Source organism: Microtus oregoni, unplaced genomic scaffold (genome assembly GCF_018167655.1).
Source record: "Microtus oregoni isolate MIOR12 unplaced genomic scaffold, Mior012 000033F_ref0000390, whole genome shotgun sequence".
Classification (NCBI taxonomy): Eukaryota; Metazoa; Chordata; class Mammalia; order Rodentia; family Cricetidae; genus Microtus; species Microtus oregoni.
In genome coordinates, this window is record NW_024543092.1 from 27966889 (window position 1) to 27979711 (window position 12823).

Consider the following 12823-nt stretch of genomic DNA (forward strand, 5'->3'; position numbering starts at 1 on the left):
TGTGTGTGTGTGTTTATGTGAAAACCCTTATCTGACTTTTATGGGGCAAAAGATTTCCAGTCCTGGAATCTGCTAGGGCTTTGCTAGTTTTAAGGGTATGTATGACTGGGAACATTTGTAACAGGTAGAAGGGTTAAGATCTAAGAACAGTGTAGAACAAGAGAGAACAAGATGTAACAATGAGAAATGATAAATTGAAGAGAAAATAATAAATACATACAGACAAACAATTCCTGTTTTGAGTAGAATTTTTACCCCTCAGATCTTTGCCCTCAGATTTTTAGCCCCCCCCCCCCCTTTAGCTCATTCTGGGATCTTTAATTGAACCCTGAATGGAAGCTTTAGCTAGAACTTTTAAGACTCCCCATGGGTTCTCCACCATCACAAAATAAGAACTAAAAGTACACTTGTGAGCATACTATTTATCTGTTGAAGAACCTATGTGAAATCAATTAATTTTTTTTCTGGGAACACATTGTTGTTTTCTGTCTCTACATATTTTGTTTTGTTTAGGACAGAGTTTCTCTGTGTAGATGCATAGTCCTGGAATTAACTTTGTAGATGAGATCAGCCTCACTCACTTTGTAGATCCGCCTGCCTGTGCTTCCCAAGTGAGTGTTGGAATGAAAAGCATTCACCACCATGCCTGGCTACTTTGTTGTGTTCTCACATTTCCAATGATCATATTTTAAAATTGTTCTAATCTTATTTTATTAATGACACAATTCAATGTATGGGAAAAAATATTATTTTCAAAATAGATTTTGAAGTCAGTGATATTGAGGCCATATATTAGACGATGTTATTATAATCTCAAAATAAAAAGAGATAATTCAAAAAACTTAAAGAAACTATCTTATGTAAATCACTCCCATAACCCTACTGGATTTTTGGAAACTATAACTATACTTTTATCCAAGCCATAATCTATGAGAACAGTGTTACTCAGGTGTACTACATTTTAAAGAGCTTAATGATTGTAAATTTACCTAGAACATGAGTGAACATAATGGAACAAACTTCAAGCTATATCAAATCAGCTTTAACAGTGTAGACTCACTAGAACAAGAAAATTCATTTAATGTCATTAATCAGGTATTGATATGTTGAAAGAGCTGATTCTGTAGCGGGAGCTGCGGGCTGAGTTCCTGTCACCCAGCTCCCGGCCGCCTAGCTAGCTTATGCCCCGAAATAACAACACACAAACTGTATTCTTTTAAAAATTGCTTGGCCCATTTCTATTAATGTGTGTAGCACCCCAAGGTGCACTTACCGGGAGTATTCTAGCCTACATCCATCCTGGGTCAGAGCTTCATCGCATCTGGCTCTGAGAGGACCTGCATGACTTTTGAGCTCACTTCCTCTTCCTCCCAGCATTTTGTTCTGTTTACTCCACCCACCTATGTTCTAACCTACCAGGGTCAAGGCAGTTTCTTTATTTAACCAATGACCTTCCTCCATCAGTGATAAGGTCTTGATTTATATATTTGCTTTTGACAGGACTAAAAAAGGAAAGTCTATAGTGAGTAAATTAGAAATGGTGATACCTCCCTCACGAAGAAGATGGCAAAGCAGAAATTCAAGGATCCATGAAATAGGAATGCTAGTGCCATTTGTCATGTAAATCCTACTATTCAACCTCACAGAGATTGGATGACCTACTTTTGATAAAAATTTTGAGAAAGATAGCCTTGACCAAGAGGATGGACCTTGAACATTTCTGTTATCAAACTTTATATTAGTGGGAACTTAAGGAAGAAAAATATCACAGAACCAGAATATATCAATGAAAGATTTTTAATGGCTTTTAGGTGGAAAGGGTCAATTGCAAATATTCAGCTCCAAAAGTCTTAGATTGTATAACATAATTCATTAGTACTGAGTTGGCATTGGAAAAACCAAATGTGTGTTTTAACAGTAGTACAACTATAACCTAGACTGGGTAAGGTTTCTCCATTCTAGAGTATTTTTTTTTCTTCTCTTTCAAGGCCACCCCATAAATGACAGCTGTTTTATTCTTCATGATTTGAATGTTCTATGTAAAATTTACAGTCAATAATTTTCTGATTTAAATCAAAATATATTTTTGTCTTCTACATGTATTTTTCTATTGAACAATACCAGAATAGCATCTTTCATTTGAGCATTTCTCAAGGTATAGATTAAAGGGTTTAACATGGGAGTTATCATTGTGTAAAACACAGCAACTGCCTTATCAATAGGTAAAGTAGTTGCAGGTCTCAAATAAACAAATATGGAGGGCACAAAGAATAAAACAACCACTGTGATGTGGGAGATGCAAGTGGAGAAAGCTTTGCGTCTCCCTTCTGCACTGTGGTTTCTTAATGAGTACAGGATAACTGTGTAGGAGCCCAGAAGAAGGAGAAATAATAAAAGACAGATAAACCCACTGTTGGCAGCAACAAAGAGCCCCAGAATGTGGGTATCAGTGCAAAGCAGTTCAAGCAAAGGGTTAAGATCACACATAAAATGATCTATGACATTAGGGCCACAGAAAGGTAAATCAATAATGAACAGGATCTGTATGATTCCATGAAGAAACCCTCCCATCCATGACACCCCCACTAGCAGGTTACATACTGCTCGGTTCATGATGGTTACATAGTGCAGGGGCTTGCAGATGGCCACATAGCGATCATAAGCCATTGTAGTTAGCAGGATGACTTCAGCACCTGCAAAGAAATGTTCTCCAAAGACTTGGGTCATGCATCCATTGAATTGAATGGTCTTTTTATCATGAAGTGAATCAAAAATCAGTTTAGGGTTATTGACAGAAGAATAGCATGCATCAATAAAGGAGAGATAGGCAAGGAAGAAGTACATAGGGGACCTTACCAATTGATGGTATATGATGGTGACCACAATGAGCAAATTTCCAATCACAGAGACTACGTAGATAACTAAAAATACAACAAATATAATTTTCTCCATGTTTTTGTTCTGTGTGAGGCCCAGGAGAACAAATTCGGTCACATTCCTCTTTTCCATTTGTTTCATTGGAAAGTTAATCGCTCTTTATTTGCCAGAAAAAAAAATGCATCATCAACTTCCTTTAACTTCGGCATTATCATAATTAACATTTCAATGCTACTCATGTAAAAAATTTTGTGAATATTGTTATTGCTGTTTTCACATACAGAATGCAGGTCTTCATACTTTGTGTTACTCAAATTGACTCCCAGATAACTGGATTAAGATAACTGCAACGAATATAAAAAACAAAACAAAAACAACTTTTGTAAATAATGCTGGAAGAGGAGTGTTTCAAATAGGTGGGTGATCAAATTAATGGAAACAATATAAATCTAAAGCTTTTTGTTTTTAATCTTATGAGATAAGGAACCATAAAAGCTAATTGAAAATATAACACTAAAACTAACAATTTATTGTGATAAGAAGAAACTCTGGGCACCAATATCTGACTTTAGTGCCTTGGAAGAAACAGAATTGAGTTCAGTTTTAAGTCAAATCCAAAGAACGAAGTTCAGGTATTAGACTATTTGTCCTATTTTTTCATCAATTAATTAAGGTATTTTGTTTTCCATAAAGCACATAAAAATAAATAATAATTCTTTTTCAAAGAAATTACCAGGATCTGGAAAAATATTTATCTTTATTTACTTTTCCAAAATAAATATTAATAAGAAATTAAGACAACTCAATAATGGGTATAAAGGAAGTCAGAGTAATAATGAAAACTATATAATAAAGAAATAAAAGAGTTGCTATAAAATAATGCATAATAATTAATAGTATATGTGAAAGCCTTGTAAAATTTATAATAAAGTAATTCTTCTGTGTACTGCACATTATTCCTCATTTCTCTTTAAAACTTTTAATATCCTGTGTAGCTGCTTTTATTTATCTATTTTAAAGATAAGAAAATGATGCATAGGATCATGTATAAGTTCAAGGTCAATATTAAATAAACTGACAAAACATATTGTGTTTTAGTGGTACTTTCTTATAGGTATTTCTTTATTTAATCCCAGTTGTAAATGTAATTGCTGATTAATATCATTATTTTTTCTACAATTCATATAGTTATTTTATAATTATATAACATTACATATAAAACATATAATTATGTAACAGTTTTATTATGTTATATAAAATATCAGAAGAAAAATGATAACTTTCATTATTTTTATACTTAATTCTGTCTGGCAATTTTTAACAGATATTATTATTAAACTTCTTGAATTTTGCATACAAATGGATGGAAATAGAAAACACTATCCTGAGTGAGGTAAGCCAGACCCAAAAAGAGGAACATGGGATGTACTCACTCATATTTGGTTTCTAACCATAAATAAAGGACATTGAGCTTATAATTCATGCTCCTAGAGTAGCTAAATAAGAAGGTGAATCCAAAGACAAACACATAGGCATCCTCATGATTATTAACCTTCATCAGGCGATGAAAGGAGACAGAGACAGAGACCCACATGGGAGCACCAGACAGAAATCTCAAGGTCCAAATCAGGAGCAGAAGGAGACTGAGCACGAGCAAGGAACTCAGGACCGCGAGGGGTGCACCCACACACTGAGACAATGGGGATGTTTTATCGGGAACTCATCAAGGCCAGCTGGCCTAGGTCTGAAAAAGCATGGGATAAATCCGGACTTGCTGAACATAGCGGACAATGAGGAATACTGAGAATTCAAGAACAATGGCAGTGGGTTTTTGATCCTACTGCACGTACTGGCTTTGTGGGAGCCTAGGCAGTTTGGATGCTCACCTTAGGAGACCTGGATAGAGGTGGGCAGTCCTTGGGCTTCCCACAGGTCAGGGAACCCTGATTGCTCTTCCAGCAGATGAGGGAGGGGGACTTGATGGGGGGAGGGGGAGGGAAATGGGAAGCGGTTGCGGGGAGGAGGCAGAAATCCTTAATAAATAAATAAATTTAAAAATAAAAACTTCAAAATTATCATTTTATACAAATATTGGTTTATAATTTACTCTGAATGGGCTTCTAACACTTTATTATTTAATAAGATTTGGATGACAACAACTATTGTGAGCCCACAAGAATTATACAGTAAAGAAACAGCTGACACTTCTACTGATGTATCCACAGGAAGTGTATATGTGCATTCACCTGCAGGCACACATTTTCTTTGGATAAGTCACTGTCAGTAAGTCTGTACAAATCTTGTGAAATCATGGCATTTCACCCTCTGTAGTATCCCAGGAGTGTATAAACCTGACTTTTCCTGTTGGGTAACCAGAATCCTCCCCACACACCAAGAATTCCTGAAAAGGTTTTAAAAGGATTCAGTCTTTTGTAGAAGGAACAAAAAAAAAAGAAAGAAAGAAAGAAAGAAAAAAGAAAGAAAGAAACAACAAAAAAAGAAAAGGATTCAGACAAGTCCTTGTTCTCATAGCCGAAATCTACATAAAATAGTCTTCACAAACTTTATTGAGAGTAGTCACTGATAAGAAACGAGCCTCATAGAGGTATTATGTCTGTTCTAAAAGCTGACTCAGAGAGTTGTAATTCTACACTGACTAAACAAACTACTAAATTTCTGTATTTACCCTTCACTTTGGGAACAACTAACATGGGCTCATAGCTCAGAAAAATTAATTCTTATACAGTGAAAATGCTTGACTTGCTAAAAATTAGCTTCGGAGAGAAAAAAATCTCTCTTGGTCACCCTGCGGATGCAGGATCCTCAGAAGGGACTCCTTTGATCTCAACCAGCTAGATGTTAATGCAAAACAAGCCTGTTGGTAGGTTAGAATAGCTAACAATGCTGTATACCCAGCCACAGCAGAACTGCACAGCATGTCCTCTCGGAGACATAAGGTGCCTCCTTTTCAGAGCCACCGGTTTCTTGTAACTCTGTGAAAAGGCACGCTTGGTACTATTGATATCACCTATGGGACTGTTAACTTGTCTATACCCCTATATAAACTAAGAGCTTTGTGGAGATCACCCTCTCATTTTCAACCTTATTCCTTATCCCCTACCCTTACCCTTATGATTTGCCCTTCCCCTTAGGCCTTATGTTCTTGTGCTTCTTCTTCTTCTTCTTCTTCTTCTTCTTCTTCTTCTTCTTCTTCTTCTTATCCCAAGTAATAAAGAAACACGCCTAAGTAAGTTAGTTTTTTCTACACCACACATCCCATTCCCAAGCCCATTTACACTTGCTGCAAAAGTCTGAAGCCTTAGGGAGTACTGAGGCTGCTATGCAAGAGCACTCCATAAACTACATCGAGCAATTTTGTCAGTGAACATGTAGATGTTACATGACATACTTACCTTCTAAGTACTAAGAAATACATGCTGCTGGATTCTTAAATTTGTTATTGTATTTTGGCCTAACTTAAGGTCACTTTTCCCTGACATCATTGTAAAAGGGGATCCCAGAATTCTTTTGTAACCCTTTAAGAAATATTGCAGCAGTGGTCAAACATATCCATTCAAGAACTGAAAGCAGCAAGTAAGAAGCCCGTTCTCCCTCCTGTCACTCCTCTCATTTTACATTCATTACCTCGCACCTGTGAAACTGCTTCATCATCTGTCTATAAAGTGAATCCTGACTTAAAATTTCCTGTGAGAATTGGTTAAAAGGAAAAAAAAACATGCAGAAAAGTAACAAGTATAACGCTTCAAGTTATTTTTGTAAGGTGGTATATACATAACAGATAAGCTTAGTGGGTGGGCAACAACGTGGAGAAACATTTGACTCTGTCATGAACCGAAAAAGTCATGCCCAACCTTACTTTCTAAGAAACCACAGAGATGGGTCTCACAGTGAGTTGTCTGTGTTTGTATTAAAATCTAGAACTTAATAATGATGCAATTAATACTAATCTCTTTGACTTATGAGTGAGAGGTCCAACTAATCATTTTTTATCATCGTGATTTATTGTGATTATTAGTAGAAATTTCAAAGAGCAAAATAATATTTCATAAAATAGATAGGTTGATCTTATTGATTTATTTCTATTAATTTCATGATAGCTAATGAAAATAATAAAAGATATATCTGTTAAATTTTAAAAATTAGTCTGAAGAGCAAAATCTCTGTGACTGTATTTGAAAATATTGAGAGATGATTATTCCCATATGTGAAAAAAATCACAATATCTAATAAGCACGTTTGAAAAACATACCTTAACGGTTGGGGAATCATCTTGACCATAGTTGTGAGTGTTCAGTGTTCACATCAATATCACCTTCAGTGAAACTTTCCTTAGAGAAAAGAAACTTTTTCTATGAAATATATGAATACATTTGCTAAGAAACACCTTAGGTAACTTACTATCAAACAGACCTGTGTTAAGGAAGTGTCTTCATAAGAAAATTCTTCCTCCATTCCCCCCAAATTAAAATTCTTTCAGAGAAATCATAATCTTTGGTGATTGTTGGGCACTCTAGAGAAATGATTTTCTGTTTCCTGATTCTGGTTCTGCAAGATAGGAGGTAGCAAAGTTGCAAAACACATCCAAATAGATCTACTCTTGGTCAATCTTACAGTGAGAAACAACTGTGTCCTTCCTAGAAAGAGTGTTTAAAGCTGTATGCTTTCAGATTTCGGCAGTTTTATATCTGAGACTTGTCTCATAGGAATTCATTATCTCCTGTGGTAGAAAGAACGTCTCTTAAAGTCTGGTGTTCTAGAAACCTTTATTTGACACTTGCCAGGTTTTCAGCTGAAAACTAATTTCCAGTACTTGTTTTTGTTTTTATTCTATTTTCTTTATTTGAGTTTTTCTTGTTAAGAATCCGTATACCAGCAGCAATTAGCTCAAAACCTGGATGTTGCCATATTTTATCAAAACTGTCCTGTCTCTGCTACAGCCTCAAATCACACACTATTGCTGGGGTCACACACATGTGCAATCACTTCTAACTTTTCTGGTTGATGTGGAACTCATTCTTATACTACATGCTTCTAATCCTCCTGTCCCTCTATAAAACTTTTTTATTTGTTTGTTTGTTTGTTTTTGTTTTTCAAGGCAATGTTTCTCTGTAGCTTTGGAGACTGCCCTGGAACTAGCTCTTGTAGACCAGGTTGGCCTCAAACTCACAGAAATCTACCTACCTCTGACTCCCAAGTGCTGGGATTAAAGGCGTGAGCCACCATGGCCTGGCTTAGAAAACTTTTTCTAACAAAACAAACTGATACTGATTTTTATCTCTTTTAAGCAGATTATTTGATGAAGACATACATTAATATAATGATATGTTTCAATTTTTTTTAATTTCCTTGCCTGTGTATATATACTATATCTTTCAACTAGATATAAAGATTTCTTGGACAAAATAATAAGTAGCAAAAATTTTAATGGCATAGGTAATGTTGATGTGCAACACTAAATAGGGAATCCAAGATGAGAAACCCTGTTGCAAATAGGTGTGGCTTCAAACACACACACACACACAGAAAAACAAAGCAAAGAAAAAATGGAAATAATTTTATACCCATCACTGTGAAGCTCTCTATTTTAATTACATTTTGGAAAGTTTTGATTGAAGTAATAAGGGCGGCGGCGGAGCTGCGTCCCCAACACCCCGGCCGCCTGCCCGGCTAGCTTATGCCCCGAAATAATTACACGGACACTGTATTCCTCCAAACACTGCCTGGCTCATTCTCTTCTAGGCTAATTCTCACATATTAATTTAGCCCACCTCTAATCATCTGTATGTAGCACCCCAAGGTGCGCTTACCTGGGAGATTCCAGCCTAGTCCATCCTGGGTCGGAGCTTCATCCCGGGATCGGGGCATGGCGTCTCTCTCTGAGGCGTCTGCTCCCGAGAGGAAAGCGGTCGAGTCTCTGCTCACTTCCTCTTCCTCCCAGCATTTTGTTCTGTTTACTCCTCCCACCTATCCTCTAACCAATAAAATGGGCCAGGGCAGTTCCTTTATTAGCCAATGACCTTCCTCCATCATTTGATGTTACCTGAAAAAGTAGTTTTACAAAAGTAATTTTAATTTGAGACCAATTGTGCATTAAATAAACACCAGTAAGTAAGAAAAACAGGGTTTTCTTCTATTTTCACCATTCCCCATCCATTTGTGTCCTCTGACAGGGAATATTATAGAGCAAAACTGTTATATCAGAAAACAAGTATGGCCAGTTTATGTTCAAATGCTGTATGTTTAGAATATTCTAGCCCATAACAAAATAATGTGTGTTCTACTTCTGCACATGCTAGATGAAAGCTTTTTAAAATAGCTAAAATCCTGGGGCACAAAAAAAAATCTTTGCAAATTCAAATAACTAAAATTACTCCTTTTGTTCTTCCTAATCACAAGGCAATGCACCTTTCAATTGATAGCAAAGCAATCTCTAGTAAACACAAACTAATAGTAATTAAACAACTTATTAGTTGATGATGAGTGGGTCAAAGAAGAAATCTAGAAAGAAATTTTTAACATTCCTGCTATTTCGAGATGAACATCTGTTAGAAAAGAGAGAAAATTATATCCTCCCATTCTCTAGTTCCTCTTTTCTGTTATCTTTATTTCTACATCTTGGTTATACCCTTAAAGTTTATGATAATTGTACTTCAGAAATACTCTTTGGATCAACAAGACCCACTCTGCCACCCACCCTCAACAAACCTGAACACCTTCTCCATGACCAGCCCCACCCCACAATCCCGTGATACTACATATGTAAAGGTGCAAACCACAACATTTGGAAGAATAGGCACAGGCACAAGCCGTACCAGTTGGAAGAAAAAAAGCATGAATGCTGGTGTAAGAAGGTCTTCAACAACCAAAAGAGCAATATGGCATCACCAGAAAACAGAGGTCCTACAACAGCAAAACCTGAATATTCAAATACAGCTAAAACACAATTAAATGGACCTAAAAATTACTTTACAAAGATGATAGAGGCTCTAAAGGGTAAATGAAAAAATAATCCCTTAAAGAAGTCAAGGAAAAATCAAACAAAAAGTTGGAAGACATGAATAAATCCCTAAAAGAAAGCCAGAAAAAAAAACAGATAAAAGAAATGGTTCAAGATGTAAAAACTGAATTATAAACAGTAAAGAAAACAAAAACCAAGAAAATTTTGGAAGCGAACATCTGGGGAAGTGAACAGATATTACAGACATAAGCATCACCAACAGAATATAAGTAATGGAAGACAGAATCTCAGGGTTTGAAGATATGAGAGTAAATAGATATATCAGTCAAAGAAAATGTTAAATTCAAATCTTTTTTAACACAAAATGTCAATGGACACCATGAAAAGACAAAACTTAAGAATGATAGGGATAAAATAAGAAGAGAATACCAGCTCAAAGTTACAAAAAACATATTCAACAGAATCATAGAAAAAAACTTTTCCCACATAAACTAAGGCAGGACTGCAGGGTGGCGGTGGTGCATGCCTTTAATCCCAACACTCAGGAAGCAGAGGCAGACAGATCTCTTTTAATTCAAGACCACTCTGGTCTACACGAGCTAATTCCAGGACAAGTTTTCAAAGTGAAACCCTATCTTAAAAAAATAAAGAAAGAATGAATGAAAGAAACAAAGGTAAGCCTTTAAAGATACAGGAAACTCACAGAATAAAAAATAGCTTTTATTATATTTAGGTATGACCCTTGTATCCCTAATCTCTCCAAGACCTTTATCATAAAGGGGTGTTGAATTTTGTCAAATGCTTTTTCAGCATCTAATGAAATTATCGTATGTTTTTTTTCTTCCAGTTTATTTATATGATGGATTACATTGATAGATTTTTGTATGTTGAACCAGCCCTGCATCTCTGGGATGAAGCCTACTTGATCATAATGGCTAATTTTTCTAATGTGTTCTTGGATTTGGTTTGCCAGTATTTTATTGAGGATTTTTGCCACACTGCTGCCTGTATTCTGAGTGGAGCTGATCCTGGGGGAGGGGTGTTTCCCAGTGACCTTAGGACATGAAGGTGTTGAGAATGTGGAAAGCTTGGTGAAGGGGTTACTAAAGTGAAGGCAGGTGATGCAGTCACTCCCGCTTTACACCCCACAGTGTAGAGAAAGCAAATTTTGTCTGAATCCTAAAACAAACCTTTGCCAGAAGTTAAGAGTTACTCAGGGGAAAGGATTAACACCAGATGGCACTAGCAGATTTACCCTCAAAGGAAACTCTATTTTTCATTTCATGGAAACCAGCACACAGTTGTGGCTGACATCTCCATTGCTAAAACTGATCCTTCAGCACCATTGGATAAAGTCTGCCTTCTTGGGTGTGGCATTTCACCTTGATACGGTGCTGCTGTGAACACTGCCAAAGTGGAGCACGGTTCTACCTTTGCCATGTTTGGCAAGGGAGGAGTTGGATTGGCAGTGATCATGGGCTGTAAAGTGGCTGGTGCATCCCGGATCACTGGTATCGACATCAATAAAGATAAATTTGCAAAGAATTTGAAGCCTTTGAATGTATTAACTCCCAGGATTTCAGTAAACCCATCCAAGAAGTATTCATTGAGATGACAGATGGAGGAGTAGATTACTCTTTCTAGGGTATTGGCAATGTGAAGGTCATGAAAGCAGCCCTCTAGGGGGCGCACAAAGGCTGGGGAGTCAGTATGGTGGTTGGTGCAGCTGCTTCAGGTGAAGAAATCGCCACTCGCCCGTTCCAGCTGGTGATAGAACGCACCTGGAAAGGCACTGTTTTTGAAGGATGGAAGAGTGTAGAGAGTGTCCCAAAGCTGGTGTCTGAATATATGTCAGAAAAGATAAAAGTTGTTGAATTTGTAACTGACACTCTGTCCTTCGACCAAAACAATAAAGGCTTCGATCTGATGCACTCAGGGAAAAGCATTCGAATCGTTCTAGTTCTAAAGATGTAAGTTCAGAAGAGAACACTGTCCATCCTGTACTTTTTCCTGTGATCGGATGAGAACAGACTGACAGATCTACACGCCTCTTAGACTTTAGAAAGTACTAGAAGGAGTGTGTGTAATCGTGTCTCTAATCAAGGACAGGGCAAATAATCATAAGTTAGTTTTTTGAACTCTCCACGTAGATAATTATTGCTCAAGAAATATTTTAACCTGATAAAAATACTTTCTGCATTTGTGAGAAAAAGAAAAACAAACTATCTTTTTTTTTATTTTATTTTACATCTCTCCCGTCCTTCCGTTCCCTCTCCTATTCCTCCCACCAAATGCTTAAGCCTAATCCACTCCTCAGAGAGGGTAAGTCACATAGATCTGAGGAAGATCCAAACCCCTCCCTACTATATCTAGGCTTAGTAGGGTATCCATCCAAAGACAATGGGTTCCAAAATCCAGTACAAGCAGTAGGGTTAAACTCTGATGGCACTGCAGGTGGCTCTGCAGTCTGCCCCAGCCATACAACTGTCACCCACCTTCAAGGATGAGTCCAGCTAAGAACATAAGCGAGAGTGGAGAGAGTGCCCAAAAGCCTCCATCCAGCAATTGATGGAAACAGACGCAGAGACCCACAGTGGAGCACTGGGCTGAGCTTTCAAAGTCCAGTTGAAGAGTGAATGAGAATATGAGCAAAGAGTTCAAAATCATGATGGCAACACCCACTGAAACAGTTTACCTGAGCTAATGGGAGCTCACCTACTTCAGATGGACAGGGAAGGAACCAGCATGGACCAACTCCTTAAGAGGTACCACATACCAAAATAAAATCAAGACCAGATAAACAATTTAAATAGACCTAAGAAAATAAAAACAGTCAATTAACATCACCCAACCAAAAAGAAAAAAAGAAAAAAAGAAAAAGCCCAGGGTCTGATGGTTTCAATGCAGAAAGCTATCAGAATAAATAATACTGCTCAAATTCTTCCACATAATAGAAACAGAAAGAAT

The 12823-nt window shown here is 36.9% G+C and overlaps 1 protein-coding gene and 1 pseudogene across 1 annotated transcript; one reads left to right on the forward strand and one right to left on the reverse strand.

The window, feature by feature from the left end:
- Positions 1–688: 688 nt before the first annotated feature.
- LOC121466415 (olfactory receptor 4C46-like) lies at positions 689–3009 on the reverse strand. Its single transcript, XM_041680110.1, has 2 exons — positions 2112–3009; positions 689–801 (listed from the first exon to the last, which is right to left on the reverse strand). Exons 1-2 carry the CDS (start codon positions 3007–3009, stop codon positions 689–691), a joined length of 1011 nt encoding a protein of 336 aa, XP_041536044.1.
- A 7119-nt stretch (positions 3010–10128) lies between these two features.
- Positions 10129–11830, forward strand: LOC121466416 (annotated as a pseudogene).
- The last annotated feature ends 993 nt before the right edge of the window (positions 11831–12823 follow it).

Coding starts and splice junctions, on each gene's coding strand:
- LOC121466415 (XM_041680110.1), bottom strand. CDS start 3,009: ATGGAAAAGAGGAATGTGACCGAATTTGTTCTCCTGGGCCTCACACAG. Junction 802..2,111: donor TGCTATTCTGGTATTGTTCA/ATAGAAAAATAC, acceptor GATTATAATAAC/ATCGTCTAATATATGGCCTC.